A 23,384-nucleotide genomic window follows, 5' to 3' on the forward strand; every position below is an offset into this window, starting at 1 on the left:
AATTTTTTTACCAGAAACCAGAGGTAAATGCCAGTTTTTGGCAAAACATACCAAATTGCAGTCATTTTTATAACAGATAACAGATAATCAGAGTTGGAAGGCACCTTGTAGGTCATCTAGTCCAGCCCCCCGCCAAGCGGGAGACCCTACACCATTTCTGACAAATGGCAGTCCAATCTCTTCTTGAAAGTCTCAAGTGATGGTGCTCCCACAACTTCCGAGGGCAAGCTGTTCCATTGGTTGATTGTTCTCACTGTCAGAAAGTTTCTCCTTATTTCCAGATTAAATCTCTCCTTGTTCAGTTTCCACCCATTATTCCTTGTCTGGCCTACAGGCGCTTTAGAAAATAGCTTGACCCCTTCCTCCCTGTGGCAGCCCCTCAAATATTGGAAGACTGCTATCATGTCTCCCCTGGTCCTTCTCTTTACTAGAGTAGCCAAGCCCAGTTCCTGCAACCATTCGTTGTATGTTTTAGCCTCCAGTCCCCTAATCATCATTTGACTGGGACCCTGCAAATGTACATAAATGCAGGTCAGTGATGCATTCATACGCCCGAGGAAGGAGACACCAGAACTTCGAATGTGTCGTAACTCCAATTTTCAGAGTCTGTTGTAACTGAGAATGATTGCTAGAGGACCAGCCATAAATGGAGGCCCACCTATATAAACTACTTATAATTTTTACAATAATTGGGCAAGCTAGGTCAGTATTCTTACTTCATTTCGCAAATCAGAAATGTATTCATGAAAGTTAATATTTAACCCCATTGTGTTCACGATTGAGCTAAATTATGAAATTCAGATTTTCTGGTTTACAGTTCATGCTTTAATTATTAGAGTAATTAAATTACATATTAGATATTGACAAAATACAAAATCCACTTTGTTTTGTAGAACAAAGACCACCATTAATATAGAGCACATCAGCAAACTAAAGCAACACTTGGATATTCACATTTGGTCTTTTTAAAAAAAAATCTTTGGGGCAATGTTTTTTTGTTCCCGTCTTTCTTGCATTTGCTGAAGGATAAAAGAGCATTTGCTGCAAACAATAGAGCATCCTAATTGAATAAATATTTGTACCGAAGGCCTGAGATAAGAGGATCGTCATTGTTTGTTTCTTAATCCTATTCATATTGTGTATAAATAAAAATGCACGTAGGAGGCAAAAACATTCTTATAGAGAGGCTCTTTTTAATAAGATGGTGATAATGCAAATTATTTCAGTATAAATATGGTTATCCGTAACCACTTTAATGTACAAATAATTAGAAATAAACTAGACATTTATCTAAGAATGAGTAATCTGTTTCATGGTAGCATACTGTTAAACAGGTGTTCCCATTTCCTCAGAGTATAGTGACTTGCCATCATTCTTACTTTCACTTACTGTCACTTTTGCTACATTCATGATCTTCAGGCTAGTTGATCTAGCCAAATATTTCTCATTCTTGGTTGCAACCCAAGCTGGGGCCAATAAACCAAGGAATTTGCTATAGTGGCCACTGCCTTGGACAATTTTAAAACTAAGTGATGAGATTCAGAAGATGGCGAATTTCCAGGCCTTTATAAAGATGGAGGATTTCAAAGTGGTGCTTATTTTTATCAGAGGGAAAAAATAATTCATAGCACGGAATGTATGATAATGTTGGAAATTGGGTAAATATTGTTCCCATATTACGTATTAGAAGATCAGAAAGTACCCCAAATTGAAATTTGAACTAAGACTTTCAAAGCTCTGTTTTATACTCACAGAGGCAGGGATGTGCTGCTTCCAGTTAGGAGACTCTTAATTAAATCCAACCTAGAACAAACCATTTGGTTTATTCTGGTTGATATAAGAATTAAACACTGTTTTTCAGTTGTGTAGACTGCCACAAGCTTGAGCTATGTTGCTTGTCTTGTGGCCACCATAAAGATTGTGGGAGTTCCATATAGAAGCTACAAATGGAAATCCCACACACACTTTGGCATGCGACCACTCTTAATGGTATTCTGTAAATCCATTTGGCACATAAAGTGGGAGCTGACATGTTCTGTCCACAGATGATTGTGATTGTTCTGCGGTACAGTGGTGAAGATATTGGCCATCCTCAGCCATGGAAGCTCATTCGATGATTTTACTCTTCTCTCTCTCCCTCTCATACCAACTTGCCTCATAACGTGGGTGTTGTAAGGAAGAATAGGAGAAGGGGCCACTATGTCCCCCGTTTTGAGCTCCTAAATTGCACCCCGCTATTTATCATTGTATCACATTGATCCTCTTGATTGACAGGAATCAAGCGTGTCATTTAATGATGCAAACACAATTTCAGATGTGTATATGGTGAAGATATGCATACACGTATAGTAATTGCACAGATTCAAGTAATGCTACTTTCATTCATTGCCTGTGTTCAAAGGTACCGTATATGCCGGCGTATAAGACGACCCGCGTATAAGACGACCCCCAACATTTCCACTCAAAATATAGTTTGTTATATACTCGCCCCCTCTTCCGCACGCCTTCCACTTTTGCACTTTTTTTTTTTTTTGAGGCATTTTTTGCACCGTGAAACGAATCCCGTAGTGAAGCCGAAAGAGCAGCCAGCCTTCTCCCAGCTCCCAAGGAAACGAGGGGCTCGCACCGCCCGGGCTCCGCTGAGGTATCCGGCTGGGGCTGTCAGGAGTTGTTACCGCTGGCGCGGCTCCGCGCGGCTCCAGTTGCCTCGGGAAGGAAAGGCAAAAGTAAGAGCCGCGGCGGCGCTTTGCAATGGCAGCAGCGGCTCCTGGTTTTGCCTTTCCCTTCCCGAGGCAAACGCTGGACTGGAGCCGCGCGGAGCCGCGCCAGCGGTAACAACTCCTGACAGCCCCAGCCGGATACCTCAGCGGAGCTCAGGCGGTGCGAGCCTCGTTTCCTTGGGAGCTGGGAGAAGGCTGGCTGCTCCTTTCGGCTTCACGGGATCTTTCCACGGTGCGCAAAAGTGCCTCAGCCTGGGCAGCCGCAGTGCTTCCCAATTACTATTTGCCGGCGTATAAGACGACCCGGCATATAAGACGACCCCCAATTGGAGGCATGTTTTTCAGGGTAAAAAAGTCGTCTTATACGCCGGCAAGGTAATAGAACTGCTGTGAAAAGACAGAAACAAATTAGAGGAAAGTTGAGCAAGACAGTTGGGGGAGAGGGAGGGATGGAGGCAGGGAGGAGGAGAGAGAGAGGGGAAGGGAGAAAAAGAGAGAATGAGAATTTTCCAATATAATATTACCTCTGTAGTTTATGGAATGCTTGGACTGTATCATGTTCCTTTATGTACTAATACACTGAAATATGTTCTTTGCATCCAAAGGGGTATTTAATTAAAAGTGACTTTTTTAATTCCAGAAGATTTATGTTTGTCGTTAATAGCCTTCTTTGAAGGCCACCTGCTTCTTTTGAAAAAAAAAAAAAAAACCAGCATCATTTTACTTCAGAACTACCACTAAAAACAGTGGTAGGATACCTTCCCTGAATACTCAACAATGTGTGGGCACATGTTTTCTTTTGGGCGAGGCAGACACTGATTGAAAAGCACTTGCAGAATTCAATCTAGTCTTTAGCAGGAATATGAACTGCCAGCAGCAGGTTGGCCTTAATATACCGGAGAGTAAAGCTTTGCTATGCTTTGGATTCAGTTGGGAAAAAATGTGTTGGAACACACAGAATGCCCATGCTGCTGTGGTATTAATTAATCAATAATTAAATAAAATAATTAATCAAAATAATTAATGTATTAAAGCATCTGGATCCAGGATTGGACTGCTGTAATGGAAGTCTCTTATTTTGTTTTAACGAGTTGCAGACAAATGCTTTGTTCCCACAAATTCCAAGGATGCTTCTTTCCAAACTGAACGTGAAGCATTGCAGAGCTGAATTACAGAGGCCTCTACTCAAGGGGCATCACAAAGCCCCCTTACTTTAACACCATCTTTAAAATAACAGGCTTTTAATTCAGGTCTTTTATTTAATCTTGCCTATGCACTTAGTCAAATAATATCCTGATGGTTGGGGAAAAATATTTATGATGGCTTGTCAAAAGAATCAGTCAATGGCTCTGAGATGTTCTCTGTTAGGATGGAGGGAGGGAGGAGGTAACAGAGGCGGCTGGAGGCTTAGGGCTTGCGGTTGGGCTTCTAGATTATTCTTTACTCTTTTTCACTGCTGGAAGAAATGGCATAGTTTAAACAAGGGGTCTCCAACCTTGGCAACTTTAAGACTTCTGGACTTCAATTCCCAAAGCTGGCTGAGGAACTCTGGGAGTTGAAGTCCAGAAGTCTTAATGTTGCCAAGGTTGGAGAGCCCTGGTTTAAAGGAGATTTATAGCTCCATGAGTCCTTTCAGATTTTTTTTCCTATTTACATTTTGTAGAAGAAGGAGTTAAAAGAGGGATCAGCCTAGAATCCTTACATAGTGACAAGCGAAGTAAGTCCAACCTCTCTTGAATTTCATGGACCCTTATCTAACTCCAAGGAGATGCTGTTAGTTGAGAATATTCTTGTATATTGGCATGAATAGCAATAAATCAGTTTAATTGGACCTTTATCTGTGGATCTATCTTTGTACCTGACACATTCTTCCTCTAGTAACTTCTTTAGGATAGGGTATGGTAGAATAGAAATGGAATGGAATTGAATTTTATTGTTACTTTAAATGTACACTAATCAGCATATATTAAAACGAAATTTTGTTGCGTTCAGCTCTCAAAGGATAACCATTATGCATATACCCATATACAGACACATGTATGACACAGAGAAACATCATAGTCCAGTTTAGATGTATACATATACATGGTGAAAAAAAAAGAATCCTGCAAATTTACAAGACAGATAGCATAAGGAACAAAGCTGTTAAAAGAATCTAGTAGTCCTGCTATAGATACTTTGAAACCTCCTCCTAGAGGGGAGCAGCAGAAGCAGACCGTGAAGTGGGTGTGTGGAGTCTCTAACAATACTTTGAGCTCTAAGCACACAGCGCTTATAAGCAGTATCCTGAATAACGGGATGTGAGCTTATAATCTTCTCAGCTGTCCTTATCACTCTCTGTATGGACTTTCTATCTGAGGCATTCCTGCCACCAAATCAAAACAGCAATGCCCTTTGTCAAAACCCTCTTAGTTGTGCCTCTGTAAAAAGTGGCCAGGACAGCAGGAGAAAGATGTGTTCTCCTCATCTGATGCAGGAAATGCAAACACTGGTTTGCACGCTTCACTAAAGATAACATATGAAGAGACCAAGTCAGATTGTTAAGTTACCTGTACCCCCAGATACTTAATACTATTGACCTATTCCGCAGCTTCAGTCTTGATGCAAAGTGGAATACAATTATGCTGGCTCATTCTAAAATCAATAATGATCTCCTTTGTTTTGTTATTATCCAAAACCAGGTTATTTTTATTGCCCCAGTCCACCGGAGCCTTCACTTCCTCCCCATAAAAATCTTCATTGTCATTGCCCAGATAACACCCACCACTGCCGTGTCGCCCGCATACTTCACAATATAGTTCATAACAGATTTGACACAGCAGTCATGGGTCATCAAGGTGAACAGTACCGGACTTAAGACACAGCCCTGTGGGGAACCCGTACTCAAGGAGATGGACTTGGAGACTTTCCTTCCAATTTGCACAAACTAGGGCCTATCAATAAGGAAATCAAGCATCCAGTTACATGAAGGAGTATTAAAACCCAACAGTCACAGTTTGTTTACCAAATGCTGAGGAATAATTGTGTGGAACGCCGAACTAAAATCAACAAACAGCATTTGCACATGAGTATTCTTCTCCTCCAGGTGTGTCAAACTAAGATGAAGCACACAAGAAAGTGCATCCTCTATAGAGCAAAAAAGTAATTTCTTTAGCCGCAATCATTGTTCTGTGTACACATACCTATACAAATGCACACACATGTCTCCAGAAGATAAGCAGAGAGCCGGATAGAATTAGCTGTTTATCAGATTCTATTCTAAAAGCATTATTATACTTGCCATCTCTAAGAATCTGTTGTGAAAACAGATGGTGGTTACAAAGAGAAAAAGAACAAGCAAAATTACCAAATATAAAAGATTCAGGTTCCAAAAGCCAGGGAAGATGCATTTTTTTTTCTTACACCATATGACAATTTCCTTCTTTTACTTATTATTTTTTTCTATATTTTCTAGATGAAAAAGAAGAAGGAATATTAGGGAGCATACTTCTTCCAAGCTTTCAAATAGCCATGCTTTCTTCTGAGGATCATATCAACCGCAAATATGCATTTAAGGTGAGAATATTCTTCAACTTTGCATTTACGGTGTTTTATATTTCAGTGGAATATAATGTGAACAAATGAATTACAGAAAGGGCCTCGGAACAGTTTCTGAAACATAATGCACACACAGACGTTTTCTTCATTAAATCAGTGTGTGTTTCCATTCTAACCAACTAAGGAATATGATAATTTGATTTGATTGCAGTACTCTTGCAACTTCAGCACAAGACTTTTATAGATTTCTCAGGAAATAAGTGCATTTTATGCAAACAATTTGCTTATTCAATAAAGCACAATTAATAGGATCTGTAACACATTAAACCAAAATCAAGCCAACATTTCAACTCAGCACAACATATGAGCATTGTCTTTTTGTATCTTTAATACTTGCCAGAGATTCTAATTAGCATTGTCTTTGCAACCTTGTTACTTCCTCTTCTTTTTCCATATAGTTTCCTCATCCAATTTGCATGTTCTTTTTAATGAAGTTATTCTTTTCCCACACCCATAACTCCTGAAGCTGTTAACTCTTGGATAAATCTCCAAAGAGCCAGGAAAAACATGCTGAGATTCTTCTGAACAGTTTCCTTTATTGCTCCATACCTGCAGACAGCAGTCTTGCCAAACTAAATCAGTCTACTTCCATTAAGAATATACAGGCAGTCCTCAACTTACAGCCTTATGTTTAGTGACCATTCAAAGTCACAATGGCACTGAAAAAAGTGGCTTATGACCATTTTTCACGCTTACGACCATTTTAGTTTCCCCGTGGTCATGTGATCAAAATCATTGTGATCCCTTTTGCGACCTTCTGACAAGCAAAGTCAGTGAGGAAGCCAGATAACAACCGGCTTACTAACTGATCAACTGCAGTGATTCACTTAATAACCGAGGCAAGAAAGTTGGTAAAATGGGGCAAAATTAATTTAACAAATGTCTCACCTAACAACAGAAATTTTGGGCTCAATTGTGATCGTAAGTTGAAAACTACCTGTAGTTCAGACATTTTAAGTTAAAGTACTCTAGAAATGTTTGGCTGGTCTTTTCCCCATATCTTACCTGCTCTCATTAGCGTGTGTTTTACAAGGTGCATTTTCTTCATTGTATGCATAATTAACTCTTTTTTCTATAAAATGTCCTGACCTTTCACATTTTGTTTCTTGGATTTGAACTACTTTGGGCTGTTCTTCGCGATGAGTAAACTAAATCACGCTTCGTTTTTTAATGGGTGAGTATATATTTGCAACTTTCTATGCCCCCCCTCCCAATCCTGGTTATCCCAGCTAATCCATTTCTATAATCTCTGCATACCAGATGCCGGCAGAAAATATTTACTCTATAATTGATAGAAATTATTTGGAAACTCAGCAGGGGCTCTGAACAACAACAAGCCTTCCAAATTTAATACTAATGTGCTTTTCCTCGATTATAATTGCCTCAGAAAAATGAGCATGATGATGAATAGTATTGTATTAGTTACAGTGGGATGAGTTTCTAGTAGCAGGTTGCATAAATCTTGAAACAGATAAATTACTGATTAAAGAAACCAGTAATGGCCTTTGATTTTCCTCCTACCTTCTCTTTTCTGTCTTACAGAACGTTGTACCTTTCTCCCCACAAAATGACCATGTCATTTCCAATCAGGCAGCTCATCCAAACATGAGGACCTATTATTTCTGCACAGATACAGGGAAGGAAATGGAGTTATGGATGAAAGCCATGATAGACGCAGCTCTTGTACAGACAGAGCCTGTGAAAAGGTAATGTAAGTTGACAGCCCCATAGAATCAGCCAGTTACGGTTCCAGCCTTGATTACATATTGTGAGGAGATGTGTCCTGAACTAGGAGTAAAACTAACCCTCATATTTATTAGCTTCCTGAAGACCTTAAAAAGTAACATCAAAGTTTACTTCAGCTGTTTCCCTGGAGGTACACTTTAAGCATACTGGAAGATGCAAATGATGTGTCAGCTCTCAAGGCTTTCTGTTGAGGTTCAGTTGTTTTTAGGAGGCTCATACTGGTGCAGACTGATGGAGAGCAACTGTCCCAGTTAGAAGGAGGGCAACATCTGATGACACCCCTCTTCCCCTATGCTTTCGAGCCTTATCTAGTTTTTCCCAGGCAAAAGCTGCCAGTCTGGGGGAGATTCCCAGATTATAAGCAGAGTACAATAAAGTAATTATCCCAAAGGTGTTTTTTTCAGAAGGCAGCTGGACTTTATTTTTTTCCTTGAAAACTTTTCACTTCTCATCCAAGAAGCTTCCGTTCTTTAGAACGGAAGAAGCTTCTTGGATAAGAAGTGAAACCTCTTCAAGGGAAAAACAAAAAAAGCCCAGTTGTCTTTTGAAAAAACACTTTTGGGACAACCATGACCTTGGATGATTGAGAATCTCCATAGACAATAAAGTAGCTAGCTTAAACCCTACATGCCTGGGTCTGGGTCTGGGTCTGGATCTGGATCTGGTTGTTCGTGGCTGACACAGAGACATTTTTTAGGAATTAGGAAGCAGACAAATCTATGGACAGTAAAGGCACCCTGTTTACAGCTTGTGTGCTACACTAAGGCTTGTTCCATTTTGTCAGTAATGGGATGAAGAATTGCAGAAGCGATAAGTGGATTTTAATGGGCTGTTGCCCTATTTTGTGGTATAGTTTTATGTAGCAATAATTCCTTGCAATAAGGTGGTACAGAGCTAAGGTGACTTTTCCCTTGACAACCAAGGCCATAAATTTAATCCATAATATTGTTCTCATGGGTTTAGCAAGGCAGTACATGAAAATTTATGTTAGCCTAGAATTGTTCACATTCTAGTTTCTGCTTACTCAATTGCAGAGTTACTCAGGACAAATAAATAATAAACTAAAATTAGATATTGGATTTATCTCAAATAAAATATTTAAACTTTACTGGTTTTGTTATATATTTAATGTTTCCATGCCCCAAACAAATCAAAGCAAGTAGTTCTATTGCAAAACAAATTAGATGTTTAATCTACTTTGAATAGGATGTACTTTCCCTGATTTGATTCTTGGCTGCTTATGTTACAACACTGTATTTATTTTCAGTTATTTACAGTTTATTATTAAGTTTGATAATGTTTTAGAAAAAAGATTAGTGTCCCAAGAATGAAAGCTTTTGTTTAGTTTTGCTTCTGAGCCTTGGGATTTGGAACATGTAAACTGCAAAAGAACAAAACAAAATTCCAACCCTCTTTCTATTTACTGCCCTGATTATTTGCAATAGCTGAAATAAGTAGTAATTTTCAGATTGGACTTAGATATTTTCATCTCCATTCTGGAAGTTGAAAAATCAAAATAGTCAACGCTGAGGCCCCTGTCTCATGAGCCCCCAGATCCCGTGGTCATAGGAGGCCAAACCCATTATGAGGTGCAGCGAATCCTCAATTTGAGGTGGCACAGGAGACAACTCCAATATTTAATCAAGTGGAAGGGCTACCCCTTATCAGAGGCATCATGGGTAAAGAGTAGGAATGTCCAAGCCGATCGCCTTGTAGCAAGGTTCCATGCAGAAAATCCAACCAAGCCTGGGGGTGGGGGGTTCGTGAGCATAAGCTTCCATATCTGCAATCAAATTGATTTTGTGTGTGTTGTACAGATCACCTTCAAAAAGTGAGGGGAGCCGAGTGTCAACTCATAAGACATTTTGTATACATGTTTTATAGTTGACAATAGAAAGAAGTGTTTCAAAGAGCAGGCAATAGTGTGGAATCAAAAGTACATTCCATTCATATTTTCTTCAGAGACTGATTAGATGACTGAAGCTTCTGCCACGAAACAATCTAATTGGAGAGCATGATTGATGACTCTTAGCTATGGATGTTTTTCATTGGATGATACACCCAGAGGGGTGGGGGGGAAAGCAGGATCAAGGGTGACAGTGAATTACGTATCTCAAAATTGGCTACACCCAGGTTAGTGACGGATGTAGAATGGTAGCTTCAAATAAATCCTCTCTAGTTTTGGGAGTGTGGCTCGAGGCTCATGATTTAATTGGAGTAACTGCCGGAACCCTGACACATATTTTATGCTATTTTAGAAGGAAAATGATACCTAAAGTATAAAGGAGGGGGAAACTGAATCCTGCCCCTTTTTATTCTTATACTTTTCAAGTCTAAAATAACCATTTGATATCTGAAAAAATGCTATTATTACTGTGGAATAAAAAGAGTTTTGCACTTTTCATATTGAACCAGTAACTCATAATTTCTATTCTAAATCTATCTTTTTGTATAATACAGTCTGAATCCTGTATTGTAACATAGCATATTTCTCTAGACTTCTATTGTTCTAATGAATATCTATAATCTACATTTTCCCAAAATTATTTTCTCATAGTCTCAATTGTAAATGTTTCTACATTCTGTGTGTGTGTGTGCGTGTGTGCGTTGGTTGAGTTTCTTCATGTTGGTTATAAATAGGTTCAGGTTTAGTAATGATCAGAGAGATTTATTGAGACTAAATAATGCACATTGTTTGAATACGCAAATTTAACATTCAGACAATGAAATAAATCCTCATTTGGCTATATTTCTGATTATATCTGTTATAATTTAGGTAATTTGAAATAGATTCTGTATAAAATAAAATCCAGCTTTTCCATTTAAAAGGTTCTATTTTTTATATTACAGTTATTTTCACTTTTATACTAAGAAATTTTCATCACTTATGGAATATTATCCTATTATAATACATTAGCTATCATACAATATTGGTATAATATGCACTGTTGCTTTCAACCTACAGTGAAATTACCTTAATGTTATTAGTGAAAACTTTCAAATTGACTCCATGCTACAGTTTTTTATATAATTATCCAGGATTCATAGCATTTCTAAGATATTGTAAAGTCTCTGAAACAAATCAGTTAAAAGTAAAATTGGAAATAAAGGGACATGATACAGTCAGAGAAGGAACAATAGACTAAAAGAGCAGGGAAGAAATTAAAATTAAGGGAGATTATAAATGAAGAGTATGGTTTTAATTTAAGCTACCATATTTGATATAGGTTGGATAAAGTAGAAGCCAAAACAAGTAGGAGGCAATCATCTGTACCAGTTTGTATTCTCAAAATCCTGGAATTTTTCAGCAAGAAATAAAAATACACTTCATCTCCGCTGTAATTTATAGCTAAAAATAAGTTTTGGCTGGATACTGGTCCCATTCAGGCTGCATAAGCCATCAGAATATGTTGAAGGATTTTATACAGTGCTTCCCATTCATCCCTTATGAACATAATCCAGCCTGTTCATTTTACCTTCAGTGCACAGACCAAAAGCATTTAATGAAGCAATCAATATACAAGAAGTGCCTATATCTTGTCCAAATGGAATTGCAAATGAAGACATTTTCAGAAAGAGAGTTTTAGACTGATGCATTCTGTGCTAGTACGTATTTTAGTATCTACAGTGGGAAAACGTGAAAACAAAAATAAAGCTTATGTACCAAATGAAAGCAAGCAACAATTCGCAATTAGTGGAAGTTCTCCGAGTCCCTTCATGCTATTTTCAGTTAATAACATCTTAAATTGGAAGTAATACTAACCATTCTAAAACAAAAAAAATATTTCAAAGGTGTTCGGTTTTTTCCATTGTTTCCTATTTTTTAACAGGAAAAATTTAGGGAAACATTTTCAGAAAACTATTCTCCCCATGCTCTATTTTTCCTCCTCCCTCCTTTTTATTTTTTCTGGGCTTTCACATTCCAAATTAAATTAAATATTCGATGAAAGGCTACAAAATATAAGAAAGGTGTGACTGTAAGAATCCCCATACCTTTTGACAAAGTTGGATGACTTAATAAAGAATGGCATTCCCAATTCTTAAGGAGAAAACAGTAATAGTATTTGTACTACTTAACTATTTTATGACTTAAAGCCAAGTCATAAGAGTAAGAAAAAAAGTGGTAATTAAACTAAATTGGCTGATATATGTGACAGGCCACATTTATCACATAGATATGTGCCAGAAGATAGAGAAAGTAAGTTTGAGGTTCAAAAATGAAGTGAGACTTTTAGCAGGAAGTTGAGATTGGAAAAATAAAGTGACATACAAGCAGAGAAGCAGGATCAAGACAAGAAAACTGTATTTCTAGGGAAAGTACAACTATACAGAAGGAAAAGAATAAAGTAAAGAAACAGATACTTTCAACTCACACAGTTTGAATGTCAGTGAAGAATTTAAGAAGGATTATTAGCTTAAAAAAAGATTATTAGTACAAAGATGGTAGCTAATCATCATAGGATGGAAGGAAAATCTAAATTCAATTAAGAAAACCTGAGACTTGAGGAACTCCTTCGTGGTTTGGGCTGGAACAAACATAAAAAGGAGTACAGCAACCCTGAAGAGAAGAAGCAAAAGGAACCAGGACAAAACTATGTGATTGTTTTCAAGGGAAAAAGAAGTAAAAATGAAACAGTAGCTTGTGATGTGAAAAATAAAAGAGGAAGACCCCTGCTTCAGCAAAAGAAAAAAACCAAAAACCTTGAAACAACTGTCTCAATGAAGTAAATTACACTTTAAAAAATCAAAAGTAGATTGTCTGAGGTGTGAAGATGAAGAGAAAAAGAATTGGTTGATAAATCCTGAATATTTTGAGAAAGAAACTTAGACAAAAGAGATTATAACTGAAAACAGGAAGGCAGCAGCAACTACATTGTCTTTGTCCCAAAGGTGCTTTTCCAGGAGGCAACTGGACTTTCTAGTTTTTTTCTTTGAAGATGTTTTATTTCTCACCCAAAAAGCTTCTTGGATGAGAAGCGAAATGTCTTCAAAGAAAAAACAAGAAAGTCCAGTTGCCTCCTGGAAAAGCACCATTGGGGCAAACATGACCTTGATGACTGAGAATCTCTACAGACTTTTACATGATCTTTGGATTCATATCAAAATGTACAAAATGGGACTGGTCTGACTTTCTAAAGTTTTTTACCTCAGTAGCTTCCTGAAGATGTTTTTCTAAAGGTCAGTTGACTCTACTGAATTGTGTTGATGCTGGAACCAGCTACCTTAAAGAAAGAGAAGCTCTTGAAAATCATTCTTGAGCCAAAGGTTGTTCGAAAGGCCATAACTCGGTAGGTTGTAGGACTGGAACTATAGACTAAGCTCAAAAAGAAGAAAGGAAATGTGGATGGAAGCCGAGAGAAATGAGCCTGAATTTTAATGCTCAGTTTTTCTTGGGTAAATATGCCAACCATGCAGCTCTTGCTGTTTCTAAAAGGATACAATTATCGTACACCACAGACCAAGTCAGCAAATACTTGCCTTGGTTATAATAACTAACACCACAACTGTTTTTCAGAAAAGAAGTAACTCGAATTTTACCAATTTTTTAAGATGTCAGTGACCATGAGAAGTTCAAAATGTATTAATGTTCCCCTTTAATATGCTGAAACAGCTGGCACTGGGAATTTGAACTAGAGACTTCTAAAGATTGCATTTTCTGAAAAGACATTTGGCTTTATATCAGTCAGGATTCCCCAGTTCTTGGCAGATAAAAAGAAGCCACAAAATTCATAGTTTTCCATCCTCGGGGGAGAAAGTTGCCTTGCCTTTTTTATTTCTTTTCTTTATGTTGCCATTTTGAAAATGGAGTTCTTTTGCCTTTAAGAAAGATACAGAAGGCAGAATTTTAGAAGTTTTACTCCCTTGAAATTTTTGACTTCTTCAACATACATATGTTTGATCTTCATTTCAACAATACTGATAGATAGAGGTGATATGATCTACAAGTACCACGTACCAATTACATTTTGCAGTCCATTGTGTAATTTAAATAAACATAAATGAAAATTTCACATGTGGACAAACTGAATACTTCTGTACATTTATCGCTACCTCAAATATTTAATATTAGAATCAGGTGACCTTTTTTTTAGAAGATTGTTAGAGTGTATCTGGGAGAAATCTCTGTTGTTTAAACTCAGACATGAGTTTGATTTGGTCTTTGTTGTTGAAGTGTGTACATAGATCAAGAGAGCTCTCTGAACCCATCAGAGGGGTTATAGATGTCTCTGAGTCTGGGAAGGGATTTAAAAAGATCACCAAACAATTGGACACAATCATTCTGCTGTCTGGAAGATCAAGTACAAGTGGAGAAGGTTCCAGACAATCACCAACTTGTCCAAGCAAGCAATCCCAACAAGTTGAAGCAGAGAGCAGAAAGAAAGATGTTGAAAGACATCTCTAAGAACACCAGAATTTCATCATATGTCCTACAGGTAGCTCTCATCAATATTGTTGTCAAATTGCAGGAATCTATCCTTAGAAGATGGACAAATTAGATCTACAAGGTAGGAGTGTCAGGAAGAACCCTTTGCTAACCTTAAAAATATCAGGTCAAGACCAAAGTTTGCTCATAAATATCTCGATAAAGACTAGGACTTCTGGATGGACAAGACAAGGATAGAATTATTGGTATAGTACCAGAAGACTTCTTTGTCAAAGCCCAAAGTCTGCATTTCATCTGAACCTGATACCAGCTATAAGGCATGGTAGTAAAAATATTTTTGACTGGGGCTGCTTTGTTGCATCAGGACTCAGGCAGCTCATAATCCACTGTGAGTTCTTCATTGTACCTTGACAAAATGTGAGACCATCTGTCATAAAATTGAATCTCAACCCAAAGTGGATTTTGCAACATGACAATGGCTCACAACATTTGAGTGACTCCACCAAAGAATTGCTGGGGGGAAATGGATTTTGGATTCTGGAATGGCCAAGACAAAACCCAGAATTAAATCTAAATCAAGTTGCTCTGAGGTGATTTTTCACAACCTGTAGATGCAAGAAAGCCCTCAAATATCATACAGCTGAAAAACGTCTGCATGGAGGTGTGCGGGTGGGGAATCCAGTGAGTATCAGAAACAGATAAATAGATAGACCAGGGGTGTCAAAATCAAGGCCTGCAGGCCGATCCGGCCTGCGGGGTGCTTAAATCTGGCCCACGGGATCGGCTTGGAAAAGCAAAGGATCACCCCGTGGTGCCTCGGGTACCCAAAACGGGTACTTCAATGCCCATTTTCAGCCTGGACAACCTCCTACACCCTGCCATTTTGGTCAGCAGGGTGCTGCAGGGGGCATCTGTCCTGTCTCCCCCTACCCCGGCAGCCTGCAGAGGAGAACTACAATGCTGATCTGGCTTTCAAAGAAATCCTGTTTGACACCCCTGAGATAGACAGTTATAAGAAGTATTTCCCTGAGACTGATTCTGCCAAAGGGACAATACCAGCTATTAGAGCAAGGGCTTACTTATTTTTTCCACAGAACAGTTGTTAATTATTTTATGGCATCAATGATTGAAAAGTCAATTTTAATATATATTTTTCAATTACATCATTTTTACCTTTATATATGGTTTGAAATAAGATAAAAGATTGATATGTCCACATATGCTTATTTATATATATATAAAAAAAAAGATATGTCATGTATTTAGTTTTCCTAGGACTGCAGCTTCATTTCTGCTTTCCTGATTTATTACTAGATAGCTTCTTTTGTATTTCAAGTGTTTTGTTTTTCTTGTTGCTTTGTAAGCTGTCATGGGAACATTCATTCTGAAGCTTCAGAGTAAAATGAATCATAAAGCAGCTCCTCCAATTGAAAAACCTCTTTTGTGTGCATATATTTAAAGCTGAAGATTTCGTTCTATGGGATAGAATTTTGAAACCCTTCTGGGCCTTTTCACAACGTACAGAGTAGAATGCAAATTGCCACCACATTATCCATTGGGTGAGAGTTGTATTTCTTTTTTTTAGGAGTGGAATGCAGATGCATTAGATCTTGGGCAACCTGTTTGTATGGCAGTGAAAACATGTAAAAAAAACCCATTGCTTAAAGCCTAGATTTCACAGACATTCTTTGCTTATTAAATAGATCATTGATTGTGCAGAGAAGAAATTGGATGTTTCAGATAAAAGCATTCAGATATTTATTATGCGAGAGGGGCAGTATGCATTACCCAGAATCACCTGGGTTGTTGTAAAGATCAATGTTTAGCAAGAGATCAAATTCAACAAAAACAGCCTGGAATATAAAGCCTGGTCAAATTTGATAGTAAAAGGTAGTCCTTGTTTAACAACAAGTCGCTTAGCGATTGGTCGAAGTTACAACAGACTTCTCCGGAACTACTTACAACCTGTTTTGAAGTTCCTACAGCCACCCTGCAGTCACATGATTGTATTTTGGGTGTTTGGGAAACGAATTTGCCATTACAGTCATTTGTAGTATCCCGCACAATTTCTGCATGTTTTGACATTTGCTTCTCTTTTCTGGCAAAAATACCCATTGGGGGAAACAGACTTGTTTAACGACTGCCAGGTTCATTTAACAACCATGCATTTGTTTAAAGACTGCTAGAAGTAAAGGTTGTAAAATTGGGCAATTGTAATGTGTAATGCACAAAGAAAGGTGGAAATGCTGTTACCACTTCATTTTAAAGATAGTTGCCCTCTTCAACGGAGCAAATTGTAATGCAAAAACTATTAGCAACATTCCTAATCCAAATTTGGAGGAGTTTGTGTGGGACAGTGGCTCAAGGGTTAAATTAGGACCAGGTTCAACATGTCCACCGTGGAAGCTGATTGTTTGACTTTGGGCCAGTTTTTTTGTTGTTTTTTTTTGTCAGCCCAAAGCATTTCACAAATTTCTTGTAAGGGAAAATTGGAAGATGTTCAGTGTGTATTGCCTTGGGCTTCTGGAGGAAAAGTGGGATGTTATTTTCAAAATGTTGTCATACATACTTTTATTAACCATCAGGTCTTTGGAATGCAGTGGTATAAGTTCTGTTAGTAAATAAGCAATTCTATGGTACTTCAGCATATGAGACACTGTAGATGTTTTCTGACTGTCCCATTCCATAAAGGATATAATAAAGGTGGACAAAGGGTAGAGGAGGGAAATCAAAATGATTTGTTGCAGCAATAGGCTACAATTTTTTGGACACGTTTGCTTTGTAATTTGAGGTGGAGACAGGCATGTCATAAAAAAGACCTCTCATTCAATAGATGGGCAGAAAATGGGGAAAAAAGAACAGGTATTGTGGAAAGCTGATGAAGTGATGACATGTTTAAGGTGTAATCTATTCTGCATAGTATGAAGAAAATAAATGGGAAGAATTTTTCCTCCTCCCTTTCATAACAGGGATTCAGGGATCATCCATTAAATCTGGTTGGAAGGAGATTTAAAAGAAACAAGACAAAAGGAAAATTGTCTTCCCATAGTGTATAATTACCTTGTGAAATTTATTATCACCAAACATAGCAATGGCCGCCCACCTAAATAGCTGTAAAAAGAGATTGGATGACAGGTCAATTAAGAGCTGTTCATCCCGAAAATTTAATGTCACCTCTATATTAGGAGCAGCAGGCATCTAGAAGTTACAGCAGGATAGTGTTAGGAATATAATAATAGTCCTGTTTATGAGCACACCAGAAGCATCTGGTTGGCCACTGAGAAATAAATTTCTACCTTAAGATACTGACTTTGCTTTTATCAATCAGGCTATTTTTATGCATTTATATCACAGTATATCATGTGGAAATGTTTATGGCTTAAAGGACTGCACCTTTAATTTCAGGCCCTGGCTGTAAAAATCTGGTTATAAATAAAATTGCTCGGGTTCTTGAATACAAAATTGCAGTCAGGGTTAGGGCTAGGTTGAAGGCTTTTCAGTGGATCTGTGGTAGATGGACCCATCCTCATTATTAAAGTGTGAAAGAGTCAGGAACAGATAGTGGGCAATATTTCTGGTCCTTTTCTAGTTACATGAGATTGGCCCTCAGATGCATCTAAAATGATACATGTCATTTTCCCAAGCATGTTAACAATGTATGTATGTTTCCTTCCCTATAGATATAGATGCCTATAATTCTTTAAGGTAGTGGCTATAATAAAATAATTATCCCTTTTTGTATGTCATTACCATATAGCTAATATTTGGTTGGTGGCAACAAACTGAAGTGGAAACTCGGTAAGAGAGAGTTGCTGTGTATAAGGGATTTTCAGAACTGGAAACTAAGATGGCACTTATTAAATTTATAGTGACAAGTGACACCCAAAAACTGCCTGACTCACAAAACACATTTTTAAAAATACAATCAGAAACTGAAATAAAGCATAAAAGATAACAAGATGACAAAAACTGGACTGGAACTGAAATACACTTAACACAATCCATGGGAGCATCCCTCAACCCTCACTAAAGGCCTGGGTGAAAAGTCAGGTCTTCAAGCTCCTTCAAACCACCAGTAGGGTGGGGGCTACCCAAATTTCATGGGAAATGTTATTCCAGAGGGCAGGCGCTACTTCAGAGAAAGACTGCTTCCAGGATCCTGATAGGTGGCATTCCTTTAATTGAAGGAATGCAGGAAATTTGTCAGACATATATGGGATATATGTGATCCCTCAAGTGATCCAGCCTTTTGCCATGAAGGGTTTTGCAGGTAACAACTAGGATCTCAAATTGCACCTGGAGCAGATTGGCAGCCAGTTCAGCTTGCGAAGCAGAGATATTACATGGGCGTATTGAGGCCTGCCCATCACTAGTATACCATTTTCCTGGCCACAGCTGCTATCAGCTGCTGAGAATTGTAGTGGAGAAGGTGCCCCTCCCGTGAAAGAACAAGTGCATAACCTGAGGATTTTCCTTTATTTCAACATATCACTGGAGACAAACAAGGAGGATATTGAACCTAGCTGGGTTCAGGCCCTAATAATTTATCAACTGGATTACTGTAATGATTCACTTTTTAAAAAATGTCTAAAGCTACAGTCATTACAGAATGCAGCTGATTAATCAATCTCAAAAGCAATATACAGTAGAACCTTTGGTCACGCCCATAAATTTGTTCCATAACTTTGGAGCCTGATTTGGTTGGGATTCAAACCTAATTTCGGAAATTTGGCGCTTACAAAAAAAATGGCGTGGAAGAGGAAATTGGCAGCGAAAACAAAAAAAAATGTGGATTTTTTTGGTCAGAACCTGATTTGGGGGTGGTCAGAAGCGTTTGTGACCAGAGGTTCTACTGTACTTCTTGCCTGTCAGATACCTGGCCAATTTAAGGACCTCAGTACATAAAAAATAACAAATGGAATGGAGAATAGAATAGGAATAGGAATAGGAATTGAATTTATTTATTGGCCAAGTGTGATGATATCCAGCTAACTATTTAGATCAAAGTTCCTTATTCCCCAACCTTTCCAGCTTTGCAGATTTGGGGGGGGGGGGAGGAGAGGGGATGATTTTGTATGAGCAACTGGCAAGTATGTGCATGTAGCTCCATTTGCGCAAGTGACATGAACTTGCGCCCACCACTCATGTAAATAAGAGCCTGCTGCTCGTGCAAGTGAGGATATGTGCGTTGGTCCTCTGTTTCTGCAGCCCAGTTGCAAATAGCTCATGGCCCGTTAGTGGGCCGGAGCCCAGAGGTTAGGGACTCCTGATTTAGATTACCTGGGAAAGTTCTACTTGGATTTATTTTGGAGGATTTGATTGATAGTCCAGGGTCTGTTTTTCTCAGGGGCAGTCCTGCAGCTTAATGAAAGTCTTCTTTGAGTGGTTCTCATGCCATCTTTTAAAAACATGGCTGTTCACTCAAGTAGTACAGCAACCGTGAAAACTCAGTTGCTTGTTAGGTTTTCTGTTATTTTCCTTTCTTGCTTTTTTAAAATGAAGTTTGATAACATCTCTTTTTTTTTTTTTAAGCATGTATTTGCTTATCGTATTTGTGTATTGTTCTCAAGAATATTTGCTGTTTTGTTGTGATGAAACACAGCAAAACAGCCATTTTAAAGATTGGCTTTAATGTTATCTTGTAAGCCATTCTGTTTGACTGGAAATGCACCAGAGAAATTAAACGAGTAATGAAGGGAACAGGTAAAGCTATGGAAATGAGATTCCAGTGCCGGGGAATTCAAGAAATGGCTGAGCAGATGAGGGACAGAATTAGGGGTGAATTATTTCTCTGAGATCCCCAAATTCAGCTCCATACACAGTTTTGAAAACTAATATATCCTACTGTTCTGTGATGAAAAACGAAGGCTGTAATAATAAGCCCTAAAATGTAATTAACATGGTTTTAAAACGACAACAACAGAACAGCTTCTTCAAGAGCCTCGTTCCTCAGCCTTATCTCTGTAATTCTAATACCCATCCAACCACACTGCAGATACAAAGGGTTTTTAGAGTGGCCTCTGTCCATTAATGTCTTTCTCATGCTTGACTGAATAATGGGTGATCGATTCCCTGCCATGCATAAGCAGGGAGTTTATTGGAATCATCCACCCAATCCATTCTTTGTTTGTTTTTGCCATTCAGAAAGAATTCACTCAAGCAAGCATGTCAAAACTCTGTTTAAGGTGGTCTCACTACTTGCACGTACTGGTAGTCCTTGACTTACGACCATAACTGAGCCCAAAATTTAAGTTGCTAAGCGAGACCTTTGTTAAGCGAGTTTTGCCCCATTTTATGATCTTTCTTACCACAGTTAAGTTAAGTTACTGGTAGTAACCTGATTGTTAAGTGAATCTGGCTTCCCCATTCACTTCGCTGGTCAGAAGGTCACAAAAGGGGATCCCATGACCCTGGGATAGAGTGGAGTCGAGTGGAGTGGAATGGAATAGAACATGGAATGGAATGGAATAGAAATAGAAATAGAAATAGAATAGAATAGAATAGAATAGAATAGAATAGAATAGAATAGAATAGAATAGAATAGAATAGAATAGAATAGAATAGAATTCTTTATTGGCCAAGTGTGGTTGGACACACAAGGAATTTGTCTTGGTGCAAATACTCTCAGTGTACATAAAAGAAAAGATACATTCGTCAAGAGTCAAGAATCATAAGGTGCAACACTTTATAATAGTCATAGGGTACAATAAGCAATCAAATCATACTAGGAAACAGTCAATAAAAATAGGATACGAACAACAAAGTTACAGTCATACAGTCATACATGGGAGGAGATGGGTGAAAGGAAGGATGGGAGAATTAACAGTAATACTATACTTCAACCATCATAAATATGAGCCAGTTGCCAAGTGTCTGAATTTTGACCACGTGATCATGGAGATACTGCAATGGTCATAAGTTTGAAAAACGGTCAGAAGTCCCTATTTTCAGAGCCGTTGAAACTTTGAACTGTCGCTAAATGAACTGTTATGTCGAGGACTACCCATACAGGACAGTTGCCAAGTGTTTGAATTTTGTGATCATGGGGATGCTTCAACGGTCATAAGTGTGAAAAATTGGTTATAAGTTAGTTTTTTTCAGTGCTGTTGTAACTTTGAACAGTCAATAAATGGTTTTAACCTGAGGATTACCTGTAATTGCATTAGTTCGGCCGTTTGAAGGATGACATCTTCTACTCCCTGGAAGCAAAAAAAAAAAAAAAAAGGCTCCTGTTGGACAGACAGAATTGTGACCCATTTCCTAGTGATGTTGTTCTCCAGTGCATGTTTCTTCTTCTTTTTTTAGAGCAGACAAGATAACATTTGAAAACCCAGCACCTCGTGAAGTAAATAACATTCCCAACCATCGAGAGCTAATTAAGCCAGAGACTCAGAACAATCAGCGGAACAGAGAAGTCTGCAAGACGGAAGAGAAGAAATGTTTAGAAGCAGAAAAATATGGGTTTCAGAAAGTCGGGCGCGATAGGCCCTTAACAAAAATCAACAGTGTAAAACTGAATTCCTACGGGTCCGAGTATGGAACTTTGCCAGCCGGTGCACTTTCATCAGGCCATTACAGGCCAGTTCATTTAAATGGGTCAGAGAAAGCCATGAACCTCATTCTGGGAGATTCCAGCGATGGGATCCATCACAACGCCATGCATTCACAGATAGAATCTGAACGTGTCATCCAAAGAACTAATTCGATGTTACAGTTGGAGCAGTGGATTAAAATACAGAGAGGGAAAGGACAAGATGAAGAAACAAGAGGGTGAGTAATTTCAGAATTCATGAATATCTGAAGTCTTAATGTATGCGATGATTCATTTTTTGTTCTGTGGAATATTAATTGGATTTGGAAAGGTTCTTGAACGTGTTGCACAATGTTTCAAACAGGTGGTGAGACGCTAGCTGAAAGTATAAAGAAATGATTTATAATTCTCCTTATTCCAAATATCTGTGTCTAGGGATAAGTATTATTCATGAAAAAAGGGTTATCTTAGCTAGAAAGATTTCTCCTTATTTATTTTTTGTTCAGCCCAGCTTCCTAAATTTTCTTTTCTTTTTTTAAAGATTAGACAGAATTGATAACTTTGACTCCCTAATTAAAGTTTTTAATTCCATTTTTCTAGCAATTGCTAAGTCACTAGATCTCCATGATCTTGGGTGAAAAATTTCCTACTGTTACTGATGGTGATAGATTTAAATTAGAATTTTCGCCAAGAAAACCATGTGCTCCCATTTATTATTTATTTGTAACACATTTCATATATAATATTGGGCAGCTAACAATTAAAACAAAATAAAAAGTAAAAATACAACCAATAATTAAAAACATAAATAACTTAACACAGCATAAAACAGCAGCTGAGAACCATCGCAGCATTTTACAATCAATATAAGCATGATGTGGGCTCTCCCGCACTATCAGGGCCCCAGTCTTAATGGCAAAGATGTATTTTTAAGAGCTTTGTAACCACCTACATCTTGAATTGGTTTATGTTAACTATATAATTTTGTTACAGTCAACTAAAAGTGCAATTATTTTTCTAAACCAGGGGTCCCCAAACTTGGCAACTTTAAGACTTGTGGATTTCGACTCCCAGAATTCTGGTAGTTGAAGTCCACAAGTCTTAAAGTTGCCAAGTTTTGAGACCTCTGGTCTAAACCATAAATAGAATTTCGTTAACTTTGTGACAGAAAATGCTAACATTAATATACCTTTGAAGTCTATTTGGAACATGAATCCAATGCAGTAAAATATTTCTCAATTATTATTGGTATTTATGCACAGTGCAAGGCATTTTAATGTGAAACCCTAGCAGCTTTAATATAACTGTTACTGGCTGAATGATCTAGGGAATAATTTAAACAGAATGTTACGGAATTAACATTTCTCCTGTGCTCTTGGTTTTTGTTGTATTTACAGAAAGAAAC

At 38.0% G+C, this 23,384-nt stretch overlaps 1 protein-coding gene across 42 annotated transcripts in view; it reads left to right on the forward strand.

The window, feature by feature from the left end:
• Positions 1-23,384, forward strand: part of PLEKHA5 (pleckstrin homology domain containing A5) — a 205,164-nt gene that overhangs the window by 126,057 nt on the left and 55,723 nt on the right. For 40 of the 42 annotated variants that reach the window (XM_087968713.1, XM_087968723.1, XM_087968725.1 and 37 more), the window contains 3 exons: positions 6,175-6,275; positions 7,908-8,023; positions 21,754-22,218. In XM_087968713.1, coding sequence (XP_087824839.1) covers positions 6,175-6,275; positions 7,908-8,023; positions 21,754-22,218 — 682 coding nt within the window. Of the gene's footprint in view, positions 1-6,174; positions 7,492-7,859; positions 8,024-21,753; positions 22,219-23,384 lie in introns of all 42 variants that reach the window. The other 2 variants (XM_087968734.1, XM_087968738.1) reach the window with 2 other exon arrangements.

This window comes from Notechis scutatus, chromosome 6 (genome assembly GCF_049901735.1).
Source record: "Notechis scutatus isolate UNSWTSFEM ecotype Mainland chromosome 6, rNotScu1.2, whole genome shotgun sequence".
Classification (NCBI taxonomy): Eukaryota; Metazoa; Chordata; class Lepidosauria; order Squamata; family Elapidae; genus Notechis; species Notechis scutatus.